This window comes from Chlamydotis macqueenii, chromosome 2, assembly GCF_036417535.1.
Source record: "Chlamydotis macqueenii isolate bChlMac1 chromosome 2, bChlMac1.mat, whole genome shotgun sequence".
NCBI classification, from domain to species: Eukaryota; Metazoa; Chordata; class Aves; order Otidiformes; family Otididae; genus Chlamydotis; species Chlamydotis macqueenii.
The window spans coordinates 26355762-26370413 of NC_141557.1; the positions used below are offsets into that span (position 1 = coordinate 26355762).

At 38.6% G+C, this 14652-nt stretch overlaps 1 protein-coding gene across 3 annotated transcripts in view; it reads right to left on the minus strand.

Annotated features, from left to right (window-relative positions):
* Nucleotides 1–14652, minus strand: part of SLC25A13 (solute carrier family 25 member 13) — a 101072-nt gene that overhangs the window by 9023 nt on the left and 77397 nt on the right. For all 3 annotated transcript variants that reach the window (XM_086742362.1, XM_086742361.1, XM_086742364.1), the window contains exon 14: nucleotides 8793–8933. In XM_086742362.1, coding sequence (XP_086598488.1) covers nucleotides 8793–8933 — 141 coding nt within the window. The remainder of the gene's footprint in view (nucleotides 1–8792; nucleotides 8934–14652) is intronic.

Genomic DNA, 14652 nt, shown 5'->3' on the forward strand with positions numbered 1-14652 from the left:
ATTTTACTTCTCGCACCTTTTTGATGTGGACAACGTGCTGAAAGGCAAAAGGAGTTTTAATCAATCCCCAGAAAGCTGTACGGATCATCCGCCCCAGTTTATTCTGGCAGCTGAGGCACAGACCTGCCAGGCATGAAATTGCTGGGAGATCCTACACACCAGGACATGCGCCTTCCTCCCGCAGCAGCCAGTTGGCTCCCATCTTCAACCTCTTTAATAACCTTAAAACTCTTAATCTCGGATAGTATCTCACTGAATAAACCAACGAGGGTAAAAAAAAAAAAACACCCCTGATTGTCAAAGATTGGGATAAATAAGCTCAAGTCAGCGCTGGGGCAGGTTCTTTAGCATGCTAATTCCTGCTTATACCAGCTCTACCTGCAAATAAGGCTCTAAACAAACTATTTCTACGACAAGGGGAGGGTAATTATACTGACAAAGGCACCTCTGTGTCGGGCTGGGCAGAAGGAGCCGGCAGGTCTGGGAGACGCAGGCTTACCCCAGTCTCCTGCAGTGAATGCACATTGTCTAGTGCAGGGGGAAAAATGCCAGACTGGGGGGACCTCGCAGCATTCAAGACAACAGTGGTGCACCTTGTCTGAGAGGGTTATTTAATGCTCCTGGCACCTGTACTTACAGCCACCCCCTCTTTTTCTCCTTTACAGGTTTAGAATTTATTTGGCATGTATAATTGTTATTTTGATCCTATAGCTACAAACAATAGGCAGCATGTCATTTCTTGATCATTTTGCATTCTTCTTGGGTTTTACTACAGACTTAACCCTTTGGAATCGGAGCCCTAACAGCACCTAGCAGGTTTTGTAACAGTCCATCAAATACTACTGGCGTTTGCTTTCAAGGGCTGAAATTTTTTTCTACTGTAAAATGACATTGCCTTAAAAGCTGCTATAGGTTTCTATTCACATGCATTTATACCAACCAGAATATGGAAGTGATCTAGCACTTAGAGGACTAAAATGCTGATTTCAAATGCTGATTTCGAATTCAGATTCAGTTTGCAGCCAAAAATTATACCACTTTGCAGTTGCAAGGGCTTTTTTTTTTTTTTTGTATTTTCAAAGAAAATTTCTGAAGAGTGGGTTCTCACAGATGAGGCCACAGTCACAAATAGGTATGGTGGATGCCAATTAATGTAACTCAAAACTTTTACTACTCTGTTTTGTATGTTTATCATCCTGCTGTAAAGCCACAACTTGAAGAGGTGAAATACCTCAGCTGTTATCAAAGCCACCAGGCAGGAGCTTGGTACACATCCTGTCACCCGAGATTATGCTTTCCAGGTCAACACACCAGAAGCCTGTTTACAAAATTGTCAAAAAAAAAAAAAAAAAAAAGATACTTTTTGGAAGCTTTTCTGACTAGTTTTGGAAACGCAAACTGTGTTCATGGTATCAGCCAAAGCACAAATCTGAGCTCAATACCTTCTAGTAATTGTAATCATAAAAATTACCACAACCAACATATCCTTTCCTCGAAGAATTATTATTTACCGTCTTCTTGGGATCACAGAATAACTTTGTTCTTCAGAATTATGGAGTGGCACTGTCTATTATGCTGTAAAGCACTACTCAGAATGATAATTTATCAAAAGACTAATATTTTATTAAACATTTTATGGTAGCTATTATATGGATATGAGTTTCTGTGATGTACAAAAAAAGTAGGTGTATTTACAATGTGTATTTACATGAGCACTTTACAGACGTCTGTTGAAACCAATATAATATAAATTGAACTGACTTTAACGAGATTTTCTGCACATTACCGACAGAAGACAAAAAATATATTAATCTTTCACAATAACGTCGATATTCAACTATGATCAGAAATTAAATAAAATCTATTAAAAATACTGAAAATCTGAAATGTGTCCTTTCCCATTTCTGCCAATACAAATGACATTTTGTGTTAGATTAAATGGTATTTTCCCTGACTGGGATGTGTTCTCTCTATATTAAGAATAGTTGTCATCTACAGAACATCTGTAGCTAAAGAAAAATTTAGTGGTCATAAGCTTCCATGACTTGGTGCTTTCACTGCAACAATTACTGGCAGAAAGAAGACTAACAGAGGAAACAAATTATTTTTCCAAAAGTGCTGTTATGTGCCTCCCCAAAGGAGCAGCTAGGTCTTGAGAAGTACAATGCTTTAAATTACTTATTTACACAAGTAGTTCAGAATTTTAGGCAAAGGTGGAAAAAAATATTTTCTTTCTAGCTTTAAAGAACTACAGGGGTTCAACACAGCAGTTAGCCTAATGAGCTGTATGTGTCAAATCTTTTTATTGCTGGAATTAACAGGCATTTTATTTCTAAGCTGCCTATCATTACAGAATTGCTAGTATCTGAACACCCAGTGAAGATGCACTGAGCCTGGTGGAAGCTTTGACTTTAAATTGTTGTACTTTTTATGATGGACAATTAGTTCAAGTGAAAAAAAATCCTTCTGTTTTTCCAGACCTACTGGTCTTTAGTTCTTTGATGGGTAAGGAAGAGAAAGAGAGGAGATCTAAATTATTGGACCTGGATCTCTATGCACCATGACAGTGATTTTCCCCCAAATAAAAACTTTTAGTAACAAAGGTACACCAAGATAACACTGATCTTCAGCAACAGTCTCCTCAAAGCACTAGGACCATTCCACTGTGCAGAAGGTTGAGCAACCATGTCAGAAGGCCAGCATGGATGAACAGGGAATTCATAATTGAGCTCAAATGCAGAAAGCAAAAAGGAAACACAGGTGGGTATGAGCTACCCAGGAGAAATACTTAACCACTGCGTGGGGATGCAGCAATTGAGTCAGAAAAGCCAAGGGTCAGCTGGAGTTGGATCTAGTAAGGGGTGTGAAGGGGGAGTAAAAAGGGCTTCTGTAAGTACATAAGCAACAAAAGGACAACTAAATAAATGGTGAGGCTGTTGCTCATGAGGGCAGGAAACCTAGAGAAATTACTTTTGCTCTGCTTTTTACTAGTAAAATCTGCCCTTAGGCCTCTCAGCTCCCCAAGCTTACCAGAAAAGCCTGCAGGAGCACAGCATTACCTACAGACAGAGCACTAAAGCCATCTGCACATACACAGCCCCTGAGACCAGAAGAGATACCTCCAGTGGTGCCAAGATAGCTGGCTGATGTCCTTGTGAGGCTGTTACTACCTTCCAAAGGTCAAGCCAGTCAAAGTGTTCTGATGACTGGAAAAAGACAAACATCACACCCATCTTGAAGAAGAGCAAGACAGAAGATCTGGGAAACTACAAGCTGTTTGGGCATACTTCTGTCCCCAAGAAGTTTATGGAGCAAATGCTCCTGCAAGTCATTTCCAAGCATACGAAGGGCAAGAGAGAGGCTGGGAACAATCAATATGGATTTACCAAATCACAGCTCACTGACCTGTCTGCCAGACCTGTAGATGAGGGGACAGCAACAGATATTGTACACCTTGACTATATGCAAGGCTTTTGAGATGGTCTGCCATAGTATCTTCACAGCTAAATCTGTGGAACTTATAGAAGCTGCACTCTCAGCAGACCAGAGTACGACACTGAATCGAGGGAGTGGCTAGTGCGCTACAGGGCAAGCCTGCTATTCAGAGAGACCTTCATAGGATGGAGAAATAGGCTGACAAGAACATAATGAAGTTCAAATCAGCAAATACAAAATCCTGCATCCAGATTGGAACAGCCCTGTGCACCAGTACAGGCTGAGGCTGAATGGCTAGAAAGCAGCTTTGGAGAAAACGTCTGGTGGGTACTGGTGGCCAAGTTGAGTATGTGTCAGCAATGTCTCTTTGCAGTGGAGACAGCCAGCCACCCCTTGTAGCAAGGGCACAAGGAAAGTCTTTATTCCCCTCCATTCAGCACTTGTGAGACCACATCTGGAGTCCTGTGTCTAGTTCTGGTCTCTCTAGTACAAGAAAGATGTTGCCACACTGGAGTGAGTCCAGGGCAGGGCCATCAAGCCAGCTGGTGAGCCCATGGTATAAGAAGGGGAAGGCAAGGGAACTCAGGGAATGCAGGCTAGGGGGAGACCTTATTGATCTCTTCAACTACTGAAACATGCAAGGAGGACAACTCTCCTTGGAGGTGCACAGTGGAAGGATTAAAGGCAGTGGACAGAAGCTGGAACATAGTCAATTCCAATTAGGCATTAGAAAAAGAGTGAGGGTTTTGGGGGTTTATGTGTTTGTTTTAAACCATTAAGGTGGTCAAATACTGGGTCGAGTTGCCCAGATGACCTCCAGACTGGCTTTCAACACAAATTATTCTAATGTCAAGCCTGCAAGTACAGCAGAGCACAGAGCAGAGTAGAGTACTTGGTAGAGTACTGCTGTGAATTGTTTTGTGTCACTAGCACAGTAAAGCACCACATTACCATGCCAATGAATGACCCAAATATTAATATCACTAATACAGAGAGCCATCTAAACTACGCAGCCCAGCTTCTCGGAGATCCTCAAATGGCTACTCAATTGGACTAGGATGCTGGGATAATTACAATAATAATCAATACAAGACTCAATCAGCTGGATGCAAAAAGGGTTTACATAGCATTTCCTTTGTTAATTTGTTCACATGAGACATAAGATCTGTTTGTCTGTGCCTTGGTTTTCTCTGTTAATGTAAGACAGGAACAATGAAATTTCCTATATCAAGTGTCTGGGTATTTTATCTTAAAATCCACAGAAAGTGCTTAATAGGTAGAAGTTAACACAAAATATAAGAATTCAAACAACAAGCAGTAGAACTTGTTAAGACATGCAGGAATCTGCCTCATGAAGCTAAGACCAACATACGTAATTCTTTGCATCTTCTGGCTGCAGTTATAATTAATAAAAGTACATTCTTCCTTGCTGACTACTATATGGGACTCTTACAGATTTTCACCCGCATTTCAGCGTAAAAGATTCATATGAACTAAGCAGAGCATGCTGGATTGGTCTAGGGTGGGTAAGAACAGCTTTCAAGATTATTTATTTCTGAACTGGGAAAAGAGAATTTTCACTGCAGTCCTTGCAACATGGTAAACGAAACAGCACCAAAGCAGAGCGAGAGAAACAGAAAAGCCAGTGTGCAGCAGACTGGGTGACCAGTCCTGACTTAAAAGGTTTGTAACTTGTCAACACAGAAGTAAACTGACATTGATGAGCAATGGAAACACTTCTGCTCTACTATGAGTTTGCAGACTGATTGTTAATGTTCTCACTCATCCCAAAAAACCAACCCCTTAAAAATACACTGAAAAATATATTAAAAGTATTTTTAAAAATTATCATTATGGTAGTATTAGTTTCAAGCTAACATCACATCTTCTAGGCTCCATTCTCCTGTTAAATACGTGATATCCCTCCATTTATTCTATACCAAGCCTCCACTGCTGGCAGTACAGACAAATCACTGATCTTTGCTCTCTGCAGATTTGACCAGCCATCCATTAGGTTGAGGGAATCCCTTTTATTCCCCTCTCAAAGCAAGACCTCTAAGGAAATTCTGTAAGCAGCAGAATTCTTCTTGTACTATCCCACCCTACTTGGCCTCATCTAGAGTGGCCATCTTCACCTTTTGCAGGGACACAGCACTACAGGCACTTGATATCCATTAATCCAGTCATCAGAAGTGAATTATTTGGGTGGTCAGTGGTGGAAACTGCTGTAGAAAACTACAGTCAACCCTTCTTAGAGTAGTTTTACAAGAATTTCTACCAACTTAAGTGGAAAAGGAGAAACATTATGGTCTTGAACTGAAACTGATGTAGTAGTAAATTCTGGTTGGTTTTGCTTTCTTTTGGCCACAAAAGAAAAAATAAACAACAGAAAATAAATTCATGCCATAACAAACAGGAAAAATGAAAACAAAAAAAATGCTATCAACTATGAATGAAATATTACATTTTAATTTTAGCTTAACATTAAAAAAAGAACTTAAGGGGGGGATAGGGGAAAGACATCCATTTATTTCAAATGAAAACTCTTGAAATGCAAAGTCTAGAATTTTGCTTTCAACAGTTGCAAAAGAAAGTTAATCAGTTGTTCCTAAATCTAAGATTTAGTCTGTCTAAGGCTAAGACAGACTAGTGTTTAAACAGATGAATTAGTTACCTGAAGGCCCATGTAGCCTATAAACAAACTCCAAGATTCACAGATAAAAGTGTTTTCTAAAAGAAGTATCTGTGCTTGTTGTTCTGCAGCAGTATGTGTGGAGCACAACTTTGGTCTACCAAAATAAGTACATTCAGGGCTTGAGATACAAGCCTTGTGTCTTGAGACACAAACAAAGAATAGCTAAAACCAAAGAAGAGCATGAAATTAAAGTGAATAGCACAAAAAGTACTGAAATAGACACAAAATCCTCATTTCTGTTTTATAGTTTTTAAGCTGATTTGACTCGTTAAGAGTACAAGCGTTCCAAATGTACCAAGATATTTCAGTTCTCATTAGTAGAACATTTATTATTATCTGAGGAGGAAGCACCTACCAAATCTAATCTTGGTTGAAATTCAGTTTAGGCCATTAATGCTTCTGGGTAGCGTTTACTGGGGCTTACATGTAATGAGTTATTAATCCCTGCCTGGCCTCACCAGCACTGCCCGCCTCAGCACAAGCATTCATACGAGGATTGGTTTTGCCTCTAACACTGCTGTTACACATCACCTCAAGGTAGTATAACTGATGGGTTCCCCAAATCATGAGGCTGCTCCTTTCTTTGCTTGGGCAAAACCATCGTGCAGAACTAGAGTGAGCTGGTCTGGGTTTAAAATAAACTTAGCCGTAAGGAGGAGGAGGAGGCTCTAGTGTTAATGAGTTTCCTGTTCCAGATCGTTAGGTGTTCGGTGGACAACAGCACAAACCTGCCCAACGACAGAGCTATCAGTGACCAAGGGTGCGCTCGGACACAAGCCTTCTGATGTGGCCTGTGCTTTGCTGGGCGGATGACTGTGACTGCCAAGTTAAATTCTCTAGTTTTTTCGTATTAGTCACGTTTCTGTAGGCAATGAATCCAAACTGGACATACAACAGGACGTGCACACAAGGAGCGGGCTGGAGGGGTGAAGACAGAAACAGAGATAACAGAAGAGTAAAAACAAAACCAAACCCTGCTGTGGCTTTTTCTGTGGAGGTAAATGGACTTAAATGGATGAATCCACAAAACCATGCAGCTTGTAATTAAATAACTGCCTGCTGCAATGCAATGTAAGGTAGTGCTGTAACCAGCTCCTGTTCAGGTGTGTTCCTTACAAATATTCACCAAGTATCTACTTGAGAAAACAGAAATAATTTGTAATATGACCCAAGACATTAATGCCATTTAAAAATGGAGAAATGTAGCAAACTCTCCTCAGCCACCAAGAGCAAATATTGAGAAAAAAAAAATAAATATAGAAAATGCTAACTTTAGTAAACTAGTTCATGACTCTTTCTCGTTTTATGTTTTATTTTCACTAGTCCATGTAAAAGTCAGTAGCTGCCCTCCATTCCCGCACAGCCTCAGGGATGCAGACTCTTTACCATATCCGTGTTTTCAGTTGTAAATGTTGACCCGATCAACACCATAATGCCATTTACTAGGAGTTTACACAATAGCATTAGCTTCAGTAAAACACCTAAAAAATTAGCAAGTCAATTTAAAGGGAAAAACAACTCCCCATCAAATCCTATTCGGACCTGCAACTTCTCTCCAGGCCAAAACACACATACATCTACTCCCGGGCAGGCTTCCTCTTTGTAATGTTAACAGAACAATTTAAAAAAGACTGGATGCTTAAAAATGGAGATGGAATTTAAATACTGTGGAGGAGGGGGATGTGCCTCATTTGGTGGTTTTTGAAGCATCTTCAGTTTATAGTTGCACTGCTATAAATAAGAAACGGAGGAATACCACCTGCTGCACTAGAAATACTGGCACAAATGGGTAGTGTGAAAGCTTTCTCCCGAGAAGCAGGCTGCAGAATCTGAAGAAACACCACACGGGGCTCTGCAGGAGATGGCATTCATTACAGTTTTTGTTTCAATACTATGTGTAGTGGCTATCTCAGAACACTCCGAGACCTTTCATACTCCTCCATATCTAGTCCTCTTCATCTAAAAGTAGAAGGCAGTGTGTTTATCCTTTAAATTATTTGCAGCATACATCTATTAGATTCAACAGAAGACATTTCTAATCCTACTGCAGTCGTAACATTAAACCTAACTTAATTTCTATATATTTACGCATCTATGTAGAAAGCAGAATTGCTTGTAGTACATACTCATAAAAGCAGATTTTCTTGATTTGTGGCAATGTTCTTCTAAACTAGCAAGGGCAAGCTTGCTTCAGTGTTTCATTTTTATGCTGGGCTCCCATGCTGTCTGTATTTTTTCACTATTATTGTGCTGCAATTAATTCCCATCACCAGATTAACAATGACATCTGGGAAAGCTGCTGAATCAGACACAGTAAGAGCAAAAGCACAGCTCCGAAACTGTAAGCTCTATATCATGAAGCTGATGAAAATAAGTTTATTTTGACACTAGGCAGAACATCAGGAATCAGAAACTAATCTTCAGTGAGCAATACTTAGACCTGCTGAAGTGAGAAATCTTAGTAAGATTCACAAGAACGGCATGCTTAAAAATACAAGACAGTTTCTTCCCTTAATTAGAAATGAAAAATGAACATAACAAGGAAGACTTTTAAAAGTACAACTATGTCCACCTATGAAAGTCGGTGAGTACAATGATATAATTTTTTTTTGAAATATTCATAACTGGCTTTTAATTCATATATATATATAAAAAAACATACCTTGTAGAGACCAAAGAAGCCTAAATCCCGTAATACAGTGAGGGCGCTAACTCGTGGACCAGTAGTAATTTCTCCAGCCACCTGTAATCGAATCTTGACAATTTCCAGTGGATTGGTAAAGATCACTTGAGAACCTCCAGCCTGAAATTAAAAATGGAAGACAGTACATTAACCTGTTACATCCTTTGCAGTCTATGTCCTGCTAGATTCAAGATAAGACATTTTTAATATTGCTGCAGCCAGTTAAGCTATTATAAGACAAGAGTTTTAGTAGTAGTTAAGCTGCAGCTCACAAGGTAAGGAAACTACCCCCCATGAGACGAGTGGCCAGGAAAAACAGAGGAAGCAGGTCAGCCACTGCAGGACACTGCAGTCCATCACACAGACACCAGCTCAATGCTTGCTGCAAGAACACATTCATCAACACCAATTTATGCAATACTAACAAGCCAAGAACATTGTAAAGCAAGTAGCGAAGTGAAAGGAAGAATTAGTAACTAAGTAAAGAAACTGAGATGTGCATGCCAGTACTTAGAAAGTGAAAACATACTACGGAAGAGTAGAAGTCTGGCAGAAGCTTTTCAATTTTGGCATGAGTTCATAAAACAAAGAACACATGGATTACAAAGACCAGAGCTACAGATATCTTTTTCATTTTTAAAACCCCACTGAACTACCAGTTTCAGTGCCATTAAATGCTGTCTGATTCAAGAGTCTGAGCTCCACATCATTATTTGTGCAGCAGCTAATAAAGAAGGTCTACAGATGGAAGGATTCCATTAATCAAGAACTGCTAAATGTTTTTAACATGTCAGTTTCCGTTTGTTGGGAAGACATCACTCAACTGATTTTGAAAGCTAGTTTTAAAATACAACGGTGGCAAACATTTTAGACTCACTGCTTGTTCTAGTAAAGTTCATCTCATTCACAATACGTACTGCAGGACATAACCTTTCTGCTACACCGACAGATCCCGAGTTAAAAATTTGAAACAAGAAAAAAAAGGTAACACCTTTTGAATACCTAACTGTATTCAAAAAATACTCATTCAAACTCCCATCTGGCCCAAATTCAACAGAGTGTCATTCTAACTTCAGATAATTTCTTAATTGTGTGGCCTAACAGCTACCTATGCCCTTCTCTAGGTTCTGAAATCACAAACTATGCAAAGGGCAATTCTCACCCTGCCCACAACAAAACAAGAACTATTTTCTTCTAGAAGGTAACGACTAAAATGAAATAAGCTGCATTTAAAAGCACTTGCATCTAGCCATGTCTACTATGTAAACACTCTTGTGCACATCTTTTTAAAATTATCCAAATGTTAAAAGAATTAATCATAGCTCAGATTAACTATCATTCAAAATAAAAAATATGCACAGTAATATGGTTTAAATAATGTGCTGAAGAAATGGCAAATCGCACGAACAACTATTCTTGTCTACCACTTAGACTGAGCATACACAGTGTGGTTACAAATTAAAGTCTTTACATAACCCCCAAAATACCCCAAATGTTTCCTATTTTGACCAGAAAAGGCATGCTCTTGTGTAACTCAACTGGTTTTGACTTTCAAATTGGCATAATTTAATTTAACTGCTTTTACCAAACCAGAATCCTGGTACGTATAAAACGGCTATTCTTTTTGCCATCAGAAATTAGACCAATAAACTATTTGGCATATATGCTGACTTCAGTTTTGCACTTAAACTGAAACATATCAAGTAAGTAAGCATTCAAAACAAAAAAAAAAATTGTGAGAGTTTCTTTTATTTGTCTACTCATCTTGCAAAGTTTCAAAATAAAAAAAAAAATCTTGGAAAGGCCTTTATGGTGAATTATAAATTCCTATGTAATAAACATTTTGGCCTATGTATTACAAATATTAAGCATTCCCACATGCCATCACATGTATCTTCTTCTTAAAAGTATAAAATCCTTATTGCGGGTGATAATGTTAATTTGCAAGTTTGCTATACCACAGTCATCCTCTAAAACACTCTACTTAAAAACTCATACCAACTGCTCTATGTTAGCACAAATAACCTCCTTTCTGTCAGTATGATATTATTGCAGTTCATTGTACCATGACTCCATGGTTCCTTCAATTTTCACTATGGGGAGACTATATTATAATTTAAAAGATGACAACAAAATTAAGTTTAACTTATTATTATTACTATTAATGCACCAAAACATTGAGCAATTTAAAAATCTATCTAAAGGTTTGTAACTGAACGCCATATTTAAAGAAAGGAAATAAAAACACGTATCTGTTTTTAAAGGAGAATAAAGGCAAATAATTTCTGAATTCAAATGATTGGGAAGTACTTCAGGTGCTAGCACATATAAATGTTTATGTTTGCACGTCCAACCTGGCTGTGTCCACACTTGCAGCATTAGATGGTTGTGGCTCTGGGTAAATCGCGCAAGACTTCCTCTGTTTCAGCTTGCTATTTGAAAAACGGGGATCCTATTATTTACCCAACTCATACGATCAAGCTCGCTGCATTCAGATTTTCAAAACACTGAGAGCTGCATGCATCAGTTATTACTAAAAAGACTATCAGTCTGTTGCCTACAAAGGAGGTCTGAAGAAAGACATTGAAATTTCCAATGAAGTCTTTCCACAAAACTATCTAGGCACTAGTCCAGAACTCCCTGAACAACCTCTAAATCTGATCAAAGATATACTCCAAAAATCAAACGGTGAATAACTGAAAGCGATGAGCCAGACAATACCTGACAGAGGGTCTCGGTAGGAGGGTTTCTACCACCTGCCTGCTTTGCAATGGAGAAGAAGGCTGGTTTATCATCCAGTTCTAGCGGTAACAAGAACAGTTGCCTGGTGGGGAGCTTTTATCACCCTGTTATTTAACCATCTATACTGGTAACTGCAGCTCCTTACTCTCAAAACAAGAAGGAAGCAAACTGGAGATGGCTACTGTACTCTCTAATGAAATGATTTCTTGCTTGTCTAGTACTGGTAACTACTATTGTGTTATTCATCATCATCATGTGCGCCTCATAAATATTAATAGTATTTCCTCCCAGTGCTCCTGTGAGGAAAGTACAATGACTCTAGTTTTACAAGAGGGGGATTTGAGGTAAAGAGGTTAATTGTATGCCCAGTGTGTGCATCCCCCTAGCTCAAACCACACTTCTAAGAGTCTCTAGATATCCTGATCTCCAAATCAGCAGCTTGAATCACAATAGCATGGCTTCTGTCTTCTTTCTGAGTTCTTGCATAGTGAACGCAATGAAAGAAATGTCACTAATCTATTTTTTTCCCCACTCTCTTCAAGGTGCTAGTATAAAGTGTTACAGAAAAACCACACAAAACCTCTTCAGCACATCACATCACCCTGCTCATTCATTCTGTTTGGCCAAAAGTTGAAGAACACTGCCTTCTTGTTTGCCAGCTTTCGCATTTGAAAGTGTATCTCATTTCAGAATTTTAAAACATGCTCACAAAGGTCAGAATCTGAGAACTATTTTTTTTTTGCCAGAATAAATACAGTTTAAGCTCAGGTTGCTCAAGCTTAATGATTTCTCCAATAAATGTAACAAAAATCAACTTTATCAACTGTTCAATATTGGGAGTTCCTAGTAACACCAATTTTTCTATACTGAAGTTACAGACTTGAATATCCTCCACTCTCAATTCCTTATCATCTCTTCCAGTTACTTTTAAAAGAAACAAATAATCTGACTGTAAAAGCAAAACTAACATGTGATTAAAATTAAAACTGCAATTTTGAGTTATTTATAGGAGTAGATAACTATCTATGCAGTACCTCTAGGTATCTGTAAGGGCCCACAAAGGGGCCATATTATTCTGAAAGAATTTAACATTTGACCTAATCACAAGCACTTACAGTCTTGTTTGAGGTAAAGCAAGAAAATAAAAGGGAAATATCTCTGTCATCCAAGAACTCCTCATATACACATAGCTAGAAATCTGCATGCCTATAAAATGTTCAGTGTGCTTTAAAACACAGACAACTAGCTATGCATCCAGACACGTGAATTTTTAAAAACAAGCTGTTTGGGTTTTTTTTTGTTTTTGCATTTCAACTCCGCAATTGGTATGATATCACCCAACACCTCTCGATGGCAGTATAGTCTTGTACAGTAATACAGTACTGTCTATCACATGCCTCCTTCGACTTTCCTACTTTACTGAATGGAAGGGAGAAGTAGAAATAGTTGAGGTGGGTGTTTTTGTCCATGGGGAAATAAAACCCACTCTGCAGTGAAAAAAAGACGAGTTTAACAACAACCGCTTAACAACACTCCAGTTTAAGAAGTCAGAATATTTTCTACCTCTTCATGCGTTCAAATCACCTTGTAATAAACTTTACTGGAAAATAAACAGATTTTCACCCCCCTCATTACACTAAGACAAGAAATTCCTGTTCTTTTTAATGTAACTGCATTTTGTGCCCTTATGAGATCAGATAAGAAATGAGCACACCAGATCCAACTCTCCTAGGGCAGTCACATCTCCATTTGAAAGCTTCAGTGTAGGTTCTGGAGAGAATACACCTTGCAATTCAGCAAGAAAATTCTGTGTTTTCCATTCCAGGAGAAACAACTAGATTCTTTTCCTTTTATTGCTAATGATCATCAACTGTTCTTGTGCCTCTAATTAACCTTATTACCTACTTCAAATCATAGTCTTTTATCTGTTCTCACCTATGAGCACATAGGGTCAAGCCTACATGCACCCCGTACAACTTGTCACATATCACCTTTTACGGTTTCACCGATGAAGAAAGGATTACTACTGCTATTAGAGTGTTAATATTTCCAAACAATATTACCCAGGGATAGCAATTATGGCAATTAATGGAAACTATTAAAATACATAAGCAACATATTATATAATTACCAAAATCAACCTCTGTAAAAGAAATTGTCTACAATGTCTTGGTTACTAATTTAGTTTACAAAAAGACAAGCAGGTGCAAGTTCCTAAATTTTTAGTCAACTGTTTATCACATTCAGTCTTACTGAATATCGTACACTGTCCCAGGCCCTTACTCCTTGCCAGTTCCAGATGAAACTTGTTTTCTTGTGCATTTGCTAGCACCCATTATCCTAATTGAAGTCAAGGTTCCTAAAGTGCTGAGCATTGTACGACACAAAATAACGATTGCTCTCTGTTATAAAAAAAAAAATCCAAATTAAAAATGCAGTCAAGGGATGGAAGAATGGAAGAATTACCATCCTTATTGTATAATAAAGGTCAGCTAAGGCAGAGAATTATTAAATTATTTACCACAAAATCACATACTAACTCTACGACAGAACAAGTCTTAGAAGCCAGATTTATGGAGTGCCACTGCAGTACTTCAAACTACCTCTAAAAGTCTTGGGTTTTGGTATGGCAAAAGATCCCAAGAGCATCAGATGAATTGTGTTGAGTTGCTGCAGAGTTGATTTCACTGTGGACTTGCCTGTTACCAAAAGAGCTACCGAGTAACAGACATCTGTCCAAAGCGACTATTTTTCTTATAGATTTCAAAGGTAACAACCTTAATTATGTGGCGCTGTATGTCAAGGGCAAAGCATACTGAGTTCTCAAAAGCTTGGTTCTGTGTTACCTTTTTTTCCTGGTAAAGTCAGGCTTCAAAAATCCAGACAAGCTATCTCATGCTATTTTGTGTCCTCTCGTCTGTGGTCCAATCTATAAAGGATCCTGATAACGCTCTTTAGTAATGGGAGTTCATATAGTAAATACCTTTTCTTCAGATCATGAGGAGATTTCCTGAGCCCTCAATCATCTGCTTTTCACTACCCTGACCAGGCTAGCACAGAAACAGCTTTCATGCTGCTCAGGCAGAATTGTGTTTTT